Raw genomic sequence first — 14,652 nt, 5'->3', positions numbered from 1 at the left:
GGTCCACAACTAAGAATACACAACTATGTACCAGGGGGCTTTGGGGAGAAAAAGGAATAAAATAAAATCTTTAAAAAAAAAAGATAGATTTTGGCTAGACTTTTACTCAATTCCTAAGCTAACTGGAAAATCATCATTTAGTACATATTCCAATTATGTACATACTAAAATTCAATTCACTGAAAAAGATAATATTCCATCTGAAGATAGTCTTTTTCTGTTAATATATATTTCTAAACTGTGGATTCTGCTCCATAAAATTTTTATCAGAACCATTACCATATCTTTTTCCCCTCAGAAAAATACAGAGCCTTTTCTGGTTAACAGAATAGTTATATAATTGTTTCAGATCCAGAAAGTTAATTTCCTTTGATTCACATGCAAATTAGTAACTGCTTTATTCTTATTCTTTATAAAAATGATCACTATTCTCATTCTCTAGGAGTAGTATCCTCTTCTCTAATCATAGCTATGTTTCAATCTAAAGAGCTTTCCTAGTTAGGATTTTTTACTTTTGAGTGGACTTTGAGAAGTAATCAAAAAGTCTTACAGACTAATTCATGTTAGCGGCTTCAATTCAAAAATATTCTTTATCATTGTGGGTCTCAATGGTTAACCTCAATGGGGTGAGCTCTCTGAGCCAGCCCTGGTGGTAGAGTGGTTAAGATTCAGTGCTCTGACCCCTGCAGCCTTGATTTGTTTCCTGGTCAGGGAACCACACCACCCATCTGTTGGATGTCAAATTGTGGTAGTGGCATGTTGCTGTGATGCTGAAAGCTATGCCACCAATATTTCAAACACCAGCAAGATCACCCATGAACAGGTTCCAGAAGAGCTTTCAAACTAAGACAGGCTAGGATGAAGAACCCAGTCACCTACTTCCAAAAAAACTGGCCATGAAAACCCTACAAAAAGCAGAGGAGCAGTATATGATACAACACCGGAAAATGAGAGGACAGCACAAACAGACCGGGCAGGGTTCCACTTTGCTGTACACAGAGGCTCGCTAGGAATCAGAACTGACTCAATGGCACTAATAACCAAATGAGCTCTCTTAAAAGGTTCGCAAAGAGTGCTTCAAAGATACTTCAACTGCAACTGCTCAGAGAACACATTACCTTGAGGGAAAGGAAAATAAGAACATAACAAAGGGAACATATGAAAACAAGACCAAGGCCACTTACAACTCAAAGGCAACACCTAGTGAATAACAGAGCCAAACCTGTCCATAAGGGAATCACATGGAAGTAGCCCCCACAACAAGAAAACATTGTGTGATCCCAGAAAATCCAATTTTGAAAATCTAACTGTTGTCTCATATTATTAGAGGGGAAAAAATTAAATAGAAATATATAATCTTTATAAAATGACAGACTGTTGGATTTCATCTGGTGTAATGTATTTCCTACTGTTAGCTTTAAAAAATTTAAAAATGTTCCAAGACTAATTTTCTTTTAAAAGGGTAAAAATTAAGATAGCAATCAATATTTATCTTCCAAAGTCATTAACTTACACAAATAGGATCATTTCTCTCTCCATACCTTCAGGGGGTCTCTGCAACTGGGATTTCCGATAAAACAACATGTAGGCACTTTCTTTACCCTGAAACTGCTGTTGAATATCCTTTTCCTTGATCGGTTGGACTTTGGAATCATTTATATCAAACCAGTGGGGACAGGACGTTCTACCATTGAATCCTGGGGATTCTGAAGGAAGGGTCTTGAAAATTTGTTGATCATTCCTTTGGAAATCAGGCTCAGCCTGGAGAGAAGAGTTCTTCAAGAGACGAACTGTACTTTCATCTGAACTGAGTAGAAATGTCTGAGAATGAAGCTGTAAGAACTATACAAAAACAAAAAACAAATACTAGGTTAATAAAAAACTTTTGTAATTAGACAGCATAAAAACTTTATCTTCCTCTCTGTGATTACATATTTTAACTTCACTTTTATTTTTAGCCTGGCCAGCCAGGAGGAAAAAACACCCATTTGGGCCATAACAGAACATTTAATAAATATCAGAGCACTCTCTGTTAAGCTAACAGCTGCATCAAGGGACAAAGCTGCCATGCCACAATCTAAAAATATTTTAATTATACCTTAATACTGCTGTTTAAAAAAGTACTTTACTCAAACAGATTAGGTAGAGCAAATACTTCTGAAATGTTTAGAGCAATCTAAACAAACAAAGCACAGAACAAAGGCAACCACAGAGAAGCACCATAGAAGATAATTTCAAAACTAGTGACCCAGACAAACCCTGCTGGGATAAAGTAATAATTAAAGGCCTAAACGATTGTTTAACATTAATTAAATTGAATGTTGTCTGTCCTGGAAGCTACAGGCTAGCTCAGGACATCAAAGCAGAGAAAGGCTGAAGTCAATCCCAAACACTGTTTCTCCAGCTCTCCCAGCGACAGGCTCAGCTGCCCTCTGTCTAGCCCCCTGCACCCTCTCCTCTCTCATTCCCTAGTCTCTGTGTGGCCTTGCAGTTCCTCCTCTTCTCTCAGCACAAACTTTACATGGAAAATCACTTGGGAGGTTTATGTAACATCTGCTTAGCTCATCAATCAGTATGGAAAATTCTTTTCTCTTGAAAAGAAAGAATTTGTGGTAACGAAAACTCTCTAATCAAAAGTACTATTTTATCACAAACAGAAGGGCATGGGGCATATGACCCCCCCCCCAAACATATTGTTAACACTGTATAATCGATGGTAAAATAGTTTTTAGCTAATTTGTTTTAGGTACAATAAAATATCAACAATTTGAAACCTTTGAGTAAGGAACTTTCTGAATAAATAATTTTTTCTTTGATAGTTGAGGATTAACTCTTTTAAGCCTCAAACTTCAGTACAGTCTGGTCCTAGTAATGGCAGGGAAGTCTTATTGGACTAAGCCTCCTGATAAAAATGATAAACTCTAGACAAAACAACGAAAACAAGTGCTTGGAGAGTAACCAAGGCAGGCATAACGTGGGGGGAACATAATCCTCCAACAAAGAGAAGCACACAGGCCAAGTTCTACACTAATCCTTCTCTTCCCAGCGGGCAGCAGGGCACAGAGGAAGAGAGTTCAAGCAAAGGGCAGGAGTCTTACAGGGTGGCGGAGGAAACAAAAGGTGAGAAGGCCAGAGAGGCTAGAAAGCGAAAGGGAAACTCCTATAAAGGAGCCCCGAATCTGTATCAAACCGCCTCAAATCCTTGGTGAATGGTGCACAAACCGCCCCAGACCCTGGGAACCCAGCGTAAAGCAGAGGCTGGGAGGGTCTGGATCGGAGCAGAGATTCTAGCACCCTGCTGCTGGGTAGAAAGAGCACGGAGCTAAAGCCCTGCCAAACTGGAGATGTATGACAAACTTCTGAGGCTCTCCACTGAAACCCTAGAAGGGCCGGCATGCCCTAGGTTTGGGGTTGGCAAACTCTTTCACAAAAGGCCAGAGAGTAAACATTTTAGGCTTTGTGGGCTAGGAGGCAAACTTGAAGACATTATGTAGGTACTTACACAACTTTTTAAAAATAACCATTTAAAAATGTAAAGACAGTTCCTAGCTCACGGCTGTACCAAAGCAGGCAGCAGGCCCTTTTTTGCCCACAGGCCACAGTTTGCTAAGCCTTCCCTAAGAGGAAGGACCATGCATGGCCCAGGACTAAGAGCTACTCCATAGGACTAACAGCAAAACTGCAACAGACCCACCCTACCACAGCCCCAAATGAAGCTTCCAGAGGATCAGGGCGACTCAAAGGTATTTGATGGCCTGTTAGAACATAACGTGGAACCCTTTAGAGATCAAGAACACAATCCACAGTCTCCACAACACATCATCCACAGTGTCCAGGAGGCAATATAAGATTACATGATATGCAAAGAACAGGACAATGTGATTAGCCATCAAGAGATGATACAGTCAATTCGCAAGAGAGAATAAGTTAATAGAAATAGACTCAGAAACAATCCAGATGTTGTAATAACGAAGTTAATAAAAATAAGTTGATAGAAATAGACTCAGAAACAATCCAGATGTTGTAATAACAAAGTTACTAAAAATAAGTTAATTTATAGGAAAGGATGGACAGAGTGGGTTCAGATGGGGAATTTCAGCAGAGAAATGGACACTCTAAATAAGAATTAAGTAGAAATTTTACAGCTGAAAAATACAATATCTGAAGCAAAAAGTTCATTGGCTGGGCTTAACAGAAGTCTGGTTACAGAAGAAAGAACCAATGAACTTGAAGACAGATCAACAGGGGCCGGCCCTGTGGCCGAGTGGTTAAGTTTGCGCAGCAGCCTGGGGTTCTTGGGTTTGGATCCCAGGCACAGACCTACATACAGCTCACTGAGCCATGCTGTGGTGGTGTCCCATATACAAAACAGAGGAAGACTGGCATGGATGTTAGCTCAGGTAGCATCTTCCGCACCAAAAAAACAAAACAGAACAGTAGAGAAAATCAAGAAAAGCAAAGTTTTTAAAAAAAAGTTTAATAAATTTGATAAACCTTTAGCAAGACCGATAAAAACAGAAAGTTTGGGGCTGGCCCGGTGGTGTACTGGTTAAGTTTGCACGTTCTGCTTTGGTGGCCCAGGGTTTGCAGGTTCGGATCCCAGGAACAGACCTAGTACTGTTTGTTGAGCCACGCTGTGGCAGCATCCCACATAAAACAGAGGAAGACTGGCACAGATGTTAGCTCAGCAATAATCTTCCTCAAGCAAAAAGAGGAAGATTGGCAAGAGATGTTAGCTCAGGCCAATCTTCCTCACAAAAAAGAAAGAAAGAAAGAAAGCTACAAAGCACAAATTATCAATATCAGAAATGAAATAGGGAACATAACTTCAGGACTTACAGACATTAAAAGGATAACATGGCGATATTTCAAACAACTTTATGCTAATAAATTCAACACTTTAGATAAAAGAACAAATTCCTTAAAAATCACAGTTTTCCAAAATAAATAAAAACCAACTTCATACTGTTTGCAAAAGACACACTTGCATAAAAAAGCTTGTATGGTTACATTAATACCAGACAAGGCCGAAAGGCAACGAATATTAGCAGAGATAAAAGAAGGGCATTTCACGTCAGGGGCCGTAACAATGCAGAATGTGTGTGCACTTAATCACACAGCTTCAGAAGAGCTGAAGTGACAGCGTCAACATTTTGTCAAAAGGAGGAAGAGACAAATCCACAGTTATAGTTGGAGATTTAAAAACTCCTCTCTCAGTAATTGATGCAAGAAGTAGACAGAAAAATGAGTAAGAACAGAGAAGACATAACACTATTAACCAATTTGACCGAGCTGACATGTATGAAACACCATACCAACAACTGCAGAAAATAACTCTTCAGGGAACACAGAACATTCAGCAGGAGAGACCATATTCTAAGGCATGAAACGAGTCTCAGTAATTGCAAAAGAACTGAAATCACAGAGAGCATGCTCTCAAAGTATGATGGAATTAACTAGAAATCAATTTATAGATGTAACAAGAAGATAATTAGAAATCTCCCCCAAATATTTGGAAAGTAAGCAACATACTTCCAAAAACCTCACGGGTCAAAGAAAGAATTACAAGGAAAATTACAAAATATTTTGAACTGAATGACAATGAAAACATGTCAAATTTAGCTGCAGCTAAATTAGTGCTTTGAAGGAAATTTAAAGCTTTAAAAACATGTATTAAAAGGAAGGTTTAGGGGCCGGCCCGGTGGCGCAGCGGTTAAGTTCGCACATTCCGCTTCTCGGTGGCCCGGGGTTCACTGGTTCGGATCCCGGGTGCGGACATGGCACTGCTTGGCAGCCATGCTGTGGTAGGCGTCCCACGTATAAACTAGAGGAAGATGGGCACGGATGTTAGCTCAGAGCCAGGCTTCCTCAGCAAAAAGAGGAGGACTGGCAGTAGTTAGCTGAGGGCTAATCTTCCTCCAAAAAAAAAAAAAAACCAAACAAACAAATAAAAGGAAGGTTTAAAGGGGCTGGCCCCGTGGCCGAGTGGTTAAGTTCACATGCTCCACTGCACGCGGCCCAGTGTTTCATTGGTTCAAATCCTGGGTGCGGACATGGCACTGCTCATCAAACCACGCTGAGGCAGCGTCCCACATGCCACAACTAGGAGGACCCACAACGAAGAATATACAACTATGTACCAGGGGCTTTGGGGAGAAACAGGAAAAAAAAAAATCTTTAAAAAAAAAAAAAAAAAAAAAGGAAGGTTTAAAAAGAACTGAGATACTAACCCAAGAAGCTAGAAAAAGATGATCAAATCAAATACTAGAGATAAAAGGAAGGAAATAATTAAAAACAAGAGCTGAAATCAATGAAATAGAAAACAGATGAGCAGTAGAGAAAATGGGCAAAGGCAAAAGTTTGTTTTTTGAAAAGTTTAATAAACTTGATAAGCCCCAAATAAGATTGGGAAAAAGGGAGAAAACACAAATTATTAATACTAGGAACCAAAAAAAGGAAATAACTTCAGGTCCTACAGACACTAAAAAGATAATATGGGTTGTTTTGAACAACCTTCTGCCCATAAGTTTAACACCACAGATAAACGGAAAAATTCCTTTTATCTACAATTTTCCAAAACAGTGCAAGAAGTAACTGAAACATAACTCTACAATCAAAGAAGTTAAAACTATAATTTAAAAACCTTACTACAAAAAACGTTGCAGGTCTAAATGGCTTCACCAAACATTTAAGAAAGAAATAATAAACTGATGCTAGAAAAATTCTTTCCAAAAATATAAAAAAGAGAGTATTTCCCAACTCTGATACTAAAATCTGACAGACATTACAAAAAAAGAAAAGACTGATCTCTCTCATAAACATAGACACAAAAATCCTTAATAAAATATGAGCCAAATAAATATAGCAATGCATAAAAATATATCATGACCAAGTGTGATTTATCCCAGAAACATAAGATTTGCTTAACACTGAAAATATCAATCAGAATAAAAAAGAAAATCCATATGATTATATTGATAGCTGTAAAAAAAACCCCAGCGTTTGACAAAATCCAATCGGTAGTCAAAATGAATCTGTCAGTCAACTCTATGAATAAAAGCTAACTTCCTTTACGAAGCTAAGATTCATTTACAAGCACGGTCTAATTAAGACACACGGAAGCACTTAGGGAAGCACACAAGCTCTTCGCTCCTACAAGAAAGAGTCCAAAATATTTCCCGAGTGTTCTGCTGCTTTGCTTGTTTTCAGCAAGTTGTCTTATTTCTGGAAGTACCAGTTTTTGCATCTAATCTTACAGCCTAGGAAACCAGATCAGCAAGTTTACTAAACTTGTGTGTAAAAGAAAGATCAAGTGAAATTTGGCTGAATATCTGAAGACATTTCTATAAGTAAAATGATAAGCTTTAGGGTATGCACTTTGTGATTTTCGCTGCTGTGATCTTTTTTTGCTTACTTCTTGATTCTATGATAAAAATTACTTAATAACTTAATACTTAATAAGTACTTAATTGAATTCTAACCATTAAACAAAAATAGTGATTTTATTTTCACCTAATTTAAATTTCCTTCAGCAAAGGAATTCATGTTGCTGGGATCATAATAAAATTTCCTGGGAATAGGACTTCCTATAATGACACCATGTGTTACCTTTCGCAACGGTCCATACTGTTTTCTATACTTCTTGTTCCAAGATATTCCTATCTTTTTCAAGAGTTTCTGGCCCAGCTGATCAACAGGAATTAGATTACTCTCCTCCTTAGGAAAGAAATACAAACTATTTTAAGAAAATCTGATAAGATATAACTGCAATATTTATGAGTTCAACAGGATCACATCTAATTAAACGTGTCTAAAACAGCAAATGTGTAAGTAGATTAACTATAATTATTTCAAAAGAAAAAGTTTTTTAAAAAGTAGATTAAGGGGCTGGCCCCGTGGCCAAGTGGTTAAGTTCGTGTGCTCCGCTGCAGGTGGCCCAGTGTTTCGTTGGTTCGAACCTGGGCGCGGACATGGCACTGCTCATCAAACCACGGTGAGGCAGCATCCCGCATGCCACAACTAGAAGGACCCAGAACGAAGAATATACAATTATGTACCACGGGGCTTTGGGGAGAAAAAGGAAAAAAAATAAAATCTTTAAAAAAAAAAAAAAGTAGATTAAGCCTCAGTTTAGAAAACTTGAATTATGCCACTTTCCATGTGCCGAAGTTTAAACATTTAAAGAGCAATATCCAGATTATTCTGAGCTTTGGTAAATTCCTGATATTATGTGGGATTTTTAGAAGAAATATTTACGTGCAAAGAAGGATTATTAATGTCTTTTCTGAATGCTTTGAAGTACAAACAAGTTCTAAATAGGGGCAAGAAGTGACTATTAAGGGCTGAAATGTGTCCCCTGACCAAAATTCCTATGTTGAAGTTCTAACCCTCATAATTTCAACTGTGACTATATCTGGCTAGGGCCTTTAAAGAATTGATTAAATTAAAATGAGACCATTATGGTGGGCCCTAATCCTGACTGGTGTCCTTGGAAGAAGAGGCAATGTGGACACACACAGAGATACCAGGGATGCACAGGCACATAGGAAAGAACGTGTGAGGACATAGCAAGAAGGCAGCTGTCTGCAAGCCAAGGAGAGAGGTATCAGAGGAAACCAAACCTGCTGACATCCTGACCTTGGGCTCCCAGCCTCCAGAACTGGGAGAAATAAACGTCTGTTGTCGAAGCCCCCCATCTGTGGGATTTTGTTACGGCCGCCCTAGCAGACTAATACAGTGGCCATAGACCAATACAGTTAAAGGACTCAGTCTAGGACCCTGCTAAAAATTATGAAAAGTTATTTATTAAGAATGAATGAATAAATGAAAGAAGACCTGCTATCTTTACTATAGGGTACTAAGCAAACATTAAAAGTCATATACTTGAGGTATTACATTAGGAATGAAAAAGGGGACATAACTTCAGGTCCTACAGACATTAAAAGGATAATATGGGAAAACAGTAAATCCAAAACAGTATGAAAAGTAAATCCCAATTCTACTTAAAATGGCAATAACAATACCAAAAATACCCAAACCCAATCCCAATATATGTATATAAACACAAAGAAAGCAGAATGCAAAGAATATACATCAAAGTGTTAATGTCTAGGCATTTGGTTTATTGATACTTTTTGTTTTCTTTATATATTTTCTAGGGTATTTTCTCCTCTTAAATTTTCTACCAGGAATATGTATTTCTTTTATAACCAGAAAGTCTCCAATAAAAAAAATTTTTTAAACACACATAGAGAAGTCTCAAAAGAAAAAAAGACTATGAATAGTAATATCAGTTCTACCAACAAATCTCATTTATATGATATACACACACACACAAATATAAACACACACACACTCTCCCTACCTGTAATAAGATTGTTTTTAGAATCATCAGTGGATCATCAATCTCTTCTTCATTCTGAAGGTCTTTCAAATTCACATCTGGTTTACTTTTTTCCTCCTATAAAGGAAAATAATAAAGTTTCTATCAGTAATCCCTTAAAAGGTAATTAACAAAACAGGAATGTTTGTGCTACAGAGGTTTCAAGATGCAGAAATGCTAAAAGCATCATAATAATTTCTACATGTTTTGGAATCAGGCAGACCTGGCTTTGGATTCCAGCTCTGGTTGAACAGTCCTGGACAAGTCACTTAATTTTTCTGGCATTATCTGTAAATGGGGACTGTGAGGTAAGCAAAGCCTCCAGCACAACACACAAAGTGGGGTCCACATCTTCCCAACTAAGCACTATGTGAGATGCATCTTACAAATGTTGATACGCTGTATTTCCAATACCATTCAGTTCAAAATATTTTCTGGTCTTCATCCAATTTATCCTCACTCACTTGTGTTGGCCTAATAAAATCCTACCCATCTTTGCAAGCTGAACTTAAACACTCCCTTCTATTTCCTGATCATCCAAGTTTTCACCCATTCTATGAACTTCTTTGGGAACATTCCAAAATTCCCCTGAGAAGGCATTTTTATTGATTTTTTCCAAATATGCCATCTTGCAAAAGTATTTTAAATTGGCTTAAAACCATAAATACAATTAGATCTAAACAATTAAGACAAAAATAATGAAATAGTGGAAGAATACGGCAGACTAAATATATTCTGCTGTAAAATTACTAAAACTGATGGATAAAGTAAAACGCAACACAACAAAACAAACAAACATCTTTTTAAACATGCACTGAACTAGGTAGAGAATATGAGGAAAATCCTCAAGGAAGAAGTGAAAGTGGAATCCAAGGAGGAAATCCAGAGTTGAGGCTACAGCTACCCAACCCTGCTGACACAGAGCTTCACTCTGATGCTCACAGGACAGGGTTTGGGAGACAAAGCCTAAGGGGCAACCCCAAGTAGGGAGCTGAATAACTGGTTTTCCAAACAACCAATTCTCTGCCATCACCTGGGTGTCCTTCGATTCAATCCGATTCTGACACTAACTTTGCTAAGTCCCACAAAACTGCCCCCACCTCAGACAGCAGCTGCAAGTGGGGTCCTCAGGCTACCTGCACTTCTGCCTGGCTGATTACCAATTCCAGGGTTCCTACCACCCCCATTTTAGGTTTGATAATTTCCTGAACAGCTCACAGAAGTAAGGAACTTATATTCAGGATTACAATTTATTATAAAAGATACAAATCAGGAGCTGATGACGAGGTACAAAGGGCGAGGTTGGGAAGGATCCTGAGGACAGGAGCCTCTGTCCCCATGGAGGCGGGGTGGCCACCCTCCCTGCACATGGATATGTTCACCAACCCGGAAGCTCCCTTAGTCTCCCTGTTTCAGAGTTTTCACTGACATTTTCATACAGTGGCATGACTGATTAACTCACTGGCCCTTGGAGGCTGACTCCAATCTCCAGTCCCTCTCCTCTCCCCAGGCCAGGGGGTGGGACTGGAAGTTTCAGGCCTCGAGCCACATGGTTGGTTCCTCTGGTGACCAGCCCTCACCCTGAAGGTATCTAGGCCCCCACCAAGAGTCACCTCATTAGTGTAAGCTCAGGTATGGTTGAAAGGCATTCATTATCAACAACAAAAGATATGCCTATCACTCAGGAAATTTCAAGGAGCTCTATGCCAGGAACCTGGGACAAAGACCAAATAACATATTTTTTATTATACAAAGACAGACTCCAGCAAAATCCTAGAAACCTGAAAAGGGCTACACTCTCAATATAAGCATGACCAAGAAAAAAACCCACCCCACAATAAAAGACAATGGGGAACTGGCTTGCTTTGACCTTGATACTAGATGAAGTGGAAAAACATTTCCTCTAATAATTTGTAATAACAAGTAGGTCCTTATGTGTTTTTGTCGCCCAAACTCACACTAGCTGCATGGCTCTAAAACCACTAAGTCAAGATCTTATTTTAAAGCTGTTAAGGGTTGGAAGTGACCCCCATGCATGTGGTAGAGACAAACACATAACTTTCTTGGAGGAAGGCACTTTCAACTCAGGCCTCAAACTACTTTTATAAATCTAGTTCTTAAAAAAACCAACCAAGCAACCAAGCCTACAGTCTAAAATAACAAATCACAAGGAAATAGAACCAGCAGATATCCAAATAAGATCCACAGTCTTTAGATACTGCAATTATCAGGTACAGAAGAAAATAGAATGTTTAATATGTTTAAAGACATTGACGACTAAGGAATAAGAGATTTAAAAATGGTAGGAGGGGAGAGGCAGGCTGGCATTGCCCAGTATTTGCACACTGGTGCAGTGACACATGGGCTGCGTCCAGTGGTCCTGCACTCTGCCAGTGTACAAATGTGGCCTTGTGGGGACAGGCTGGTCCAGGAGGCACCAGTCCCAGGGCTCCCTACTCGGAGCTGTTGTGAAGCCTTCTTTGTCCCACTTCTTCAAATATGCAAGATGATGTTCGAAGTGAGGTCAACCATCAGTGAAGCAAAAGGCTCCCCAGAAGGCAGAAGGCATAGATCTGGCTGGTCAGGCTCTTCTTCAGAGCCAGATCCATTGGGAATAGTTAACGGCCTCCATGTTAGAAGAAAGAGATGATCTTCTAAACAGACTGAGAGACTGAAATGTTGGCTTTAACCCAGGGAAAATGACATGAGGTTGATCGTGAAAATTATTTCTTGCAGACAGCACCTACTAAAGAAATGCATGAATGCAGGGAAGAGCGCCTTGAAGAAGAAATTGCTGAACTATAAGCAGAAAGAGCAATACCTCTCGATGATTAGAACATTTGGAATCCTTTGTCTCTAGGCACAAGAGACCTCTCAGGATAACGTTAGTAAAGAGACAAGCAGTGTCCAGCAGGTGCACCTACTAAAGTTGAAATTCTTAAAGCACTAACCATTATCCTGATCAAATTACCATAAAGCTCTGGATGAAAAGCTAGTGATTCTTAAACAATAGACTAAGGAAAAAATCAACAAATGAGACGCTTAATAGAAGCTGTGAATAAGGAAACATACTAAGCACAAATGGAAAGCAATCTTCCGACTGTCCTTTAAGTCCTGAGGAAGACCTTGCTAAAGTAGCAGAGCTTCAAGAGTACAAAAACAGGGCAGAGAGCAAAATCAAAGAAAAGAATGCCTGCCCTCTGGAGTCACATAACAGAACTGGGAGAAGAGCCTGACATGCTAGAAAAACAGCCAATCAATTCTGAAGAAATGAACACAAAATTGTAGAGATGTCGAAGGAAGCACAACCCAAAAGGAAGACACAGAAGAGAGAATCGTTACTCTTGAGACCAGCTACCTCACCACACAGTGTGAAGCTACCTCTGGGCATGACCTCAACGATAAACTTGAAAATGCAAATGCAAATAAATATTTTATGCATCAAAAGCCTGAGGATAAATCCCGCCAGCTAGCAAAGTGCCTGAAAGCTGACCCTGGCTGAGCAGAAGCTGCAACAGACACTGAGGAAAGCAGAGACACCTCCCCGGGTGGAAGCTGAAGTGGCACAGAGGGTGGAGCACTTTCTAAGACTGAAGAGGGACTTGGCAATATTGGAAAAAAAGATTACAACAGATGGAGGCATAACTGGAAGGAGAAAACCAACAAGCACAGTGGGCAAGGCTAAGAGAAAAACAACAGTAACATAATGTTTATTAGACCTGTTCACAGGCTTCTATCAGAATTTAATAAAAGCCTTCAACCTCATCTTTAAGAGAGAATAAAATAAAGCTAACATAATTGTTCGAAAGGGGTTGGGGAGAACGGCCACTCTAGAGAACAAGAACTCTCTACTAGGGGATCCTGGAAATGTGAGAAAGTGTGAGAAGGAAGGTAAGGTGATACGAATCGGCTCCAACTAGGCACGGACACACCGCGGCTGAGAGACCAGACGAGGCAAGAAGTGCTTCACTTCATCTGGCTGCAAATGTGCCCAACGAGTCAGCGTCTTCGCATACGAGCCACATGCATTTGAGAGCGATGCTTGCGTGCAGCCTTTCCCAAACTAGAACTGAAGTTCTAGCAATAAAAGAAATGGAAGGAAAAGATTGTAAAGGGTGAAACAAAACTGTCTTTTTCCAAAGGTGTCTACAACATAAGAGGGTTTAGCAAGATGGTTGGTTATAAAATCAACATAACTGCTTTTCAATACACTAGCTGCAAACAGTCCAAAAAATACCAAGTACAGACAGCCCAACAGAACATCGCCCTGGTAAACACTTTCTTGGTAGAACAGTTTGACTTCTTTAATATCCAAACTTTACAAAACATATATGTATCTCTCAAAATATTCCAAGTACTACTGAGAGAGCATCAGAAATACGGACAGATGTTCTGAGAAGCAAATTGAATGTGAACAAAGAGAATGTGTACCTTGAATACTGTTGGCACCAGGAGAAGCCATTTTACCACATGTGGAGCTACTATTCACTAACAACAATGTTAACTGTTCTATAACCAGAAAGACATGTTTTAAGCATTCTGCATCCTAACGTGATGGCTTGTAGCTTACATATTGACGTTTTACTATGTTTTAGTTACATTTTAGAAAATTAGTTGAGAGTTTGGGGTTGTTGTGTAATACATTATAATTCTTCCCATTGCAAACAGCTGTTACCAGACTCCCAGTTAGCGCTTTCCCTCAGAACATCTGTAAGTTCTGTTCTTGAGAAAATTATAAAACATTTTTATAAGACATTAAAGGAGTTCTAGAAAAATGAAAAGGTGTGTCAAAACCCCAATGCTTTTGTGTGTGTGTGTGTGTGTGTGTATGTATGTATACAAGCTGATTCTAGAAATGTTCACAGAAGCATAAAAAGCTAAGACATGCACAACACTCCTGAAGAATATAACACACAGGAAGAATTGCCCTACCAGATATCATGACTTACTACAAAGCTAAAGAAATTAACAATGTGGTATTTGCCTAGGAATAGGAAAACAAAATAGAAAAAAAAGAACAATGGACAGAATAGAGTGCCAAAAGTGGACTCACATATAAACAAACAATTGACATAACAGAAGTGGCATTGTAGATTGGTGGGGAAAGAATGGATTATTCAGTAAATGGTAATGGGCAATTGTGTACTCAAATGAAAAAAAAAAATCTCACACCACTCAGAGGAAACCATTCCAGGAAGAATAACGTTTTAAAGGTAAAAGGCAAAATTGTAAGACTTTTACAAGACAATATAGGAGGAAAATCTTTATCA

General features: G+C 39.0%; 1 protein-coding gene across 3 annotated transcripts in view; it reads right to left on the bottom strand.

The window, feature by feature from the left end:
• The window catches only part of USP40 (ubiquitin specific peptidase 40), a 73,464-nt gene that overhangs the window by 47,482 nt on the left and 11,330 nt on the right, over positions 1–14,652 (bottom strand). For 2 of the 3 annotated variants that reach the window (XM_046643261.1, XM_046643260.1), the window contains exons 7-9: positions 9,365–9,460; positions 7,609–7,716; positions 1,542–1,842 (exon numbers count right to left, since the gene is read on the bottom strand). In XM_046643261.1, coding sequence (XP_046499217.1) covers positions 1,542–1,842; positions 7,609–7,716; positions 9,365–9,460 — 505 coding nt within the window. The remainder of the gene's footprint in view (positions 1–1,541; positions 1,843–7,608; positions 7,717–9,364; positions 9,461–14,652) is intronic. The other variant, XM_046643259.1, reaches the window with a different exon arrangement.

Source organism: Equus quagga, chromosome 17 (assembly GCF_021613505.1).
Source record: "Equus quagga isolate Etosha38 chromosome 17, UCLA_HA_Equagga_1.0, whole genome shotgun sequence".
NCBI lineage: Eukaryota > Metazoa > Chordata > Mammalia > Perissodactyla > Equidae > Equus > Equus quagga.
This window is presented reverse-complemented; position numbering and strand designations above follow the sequence as displayed.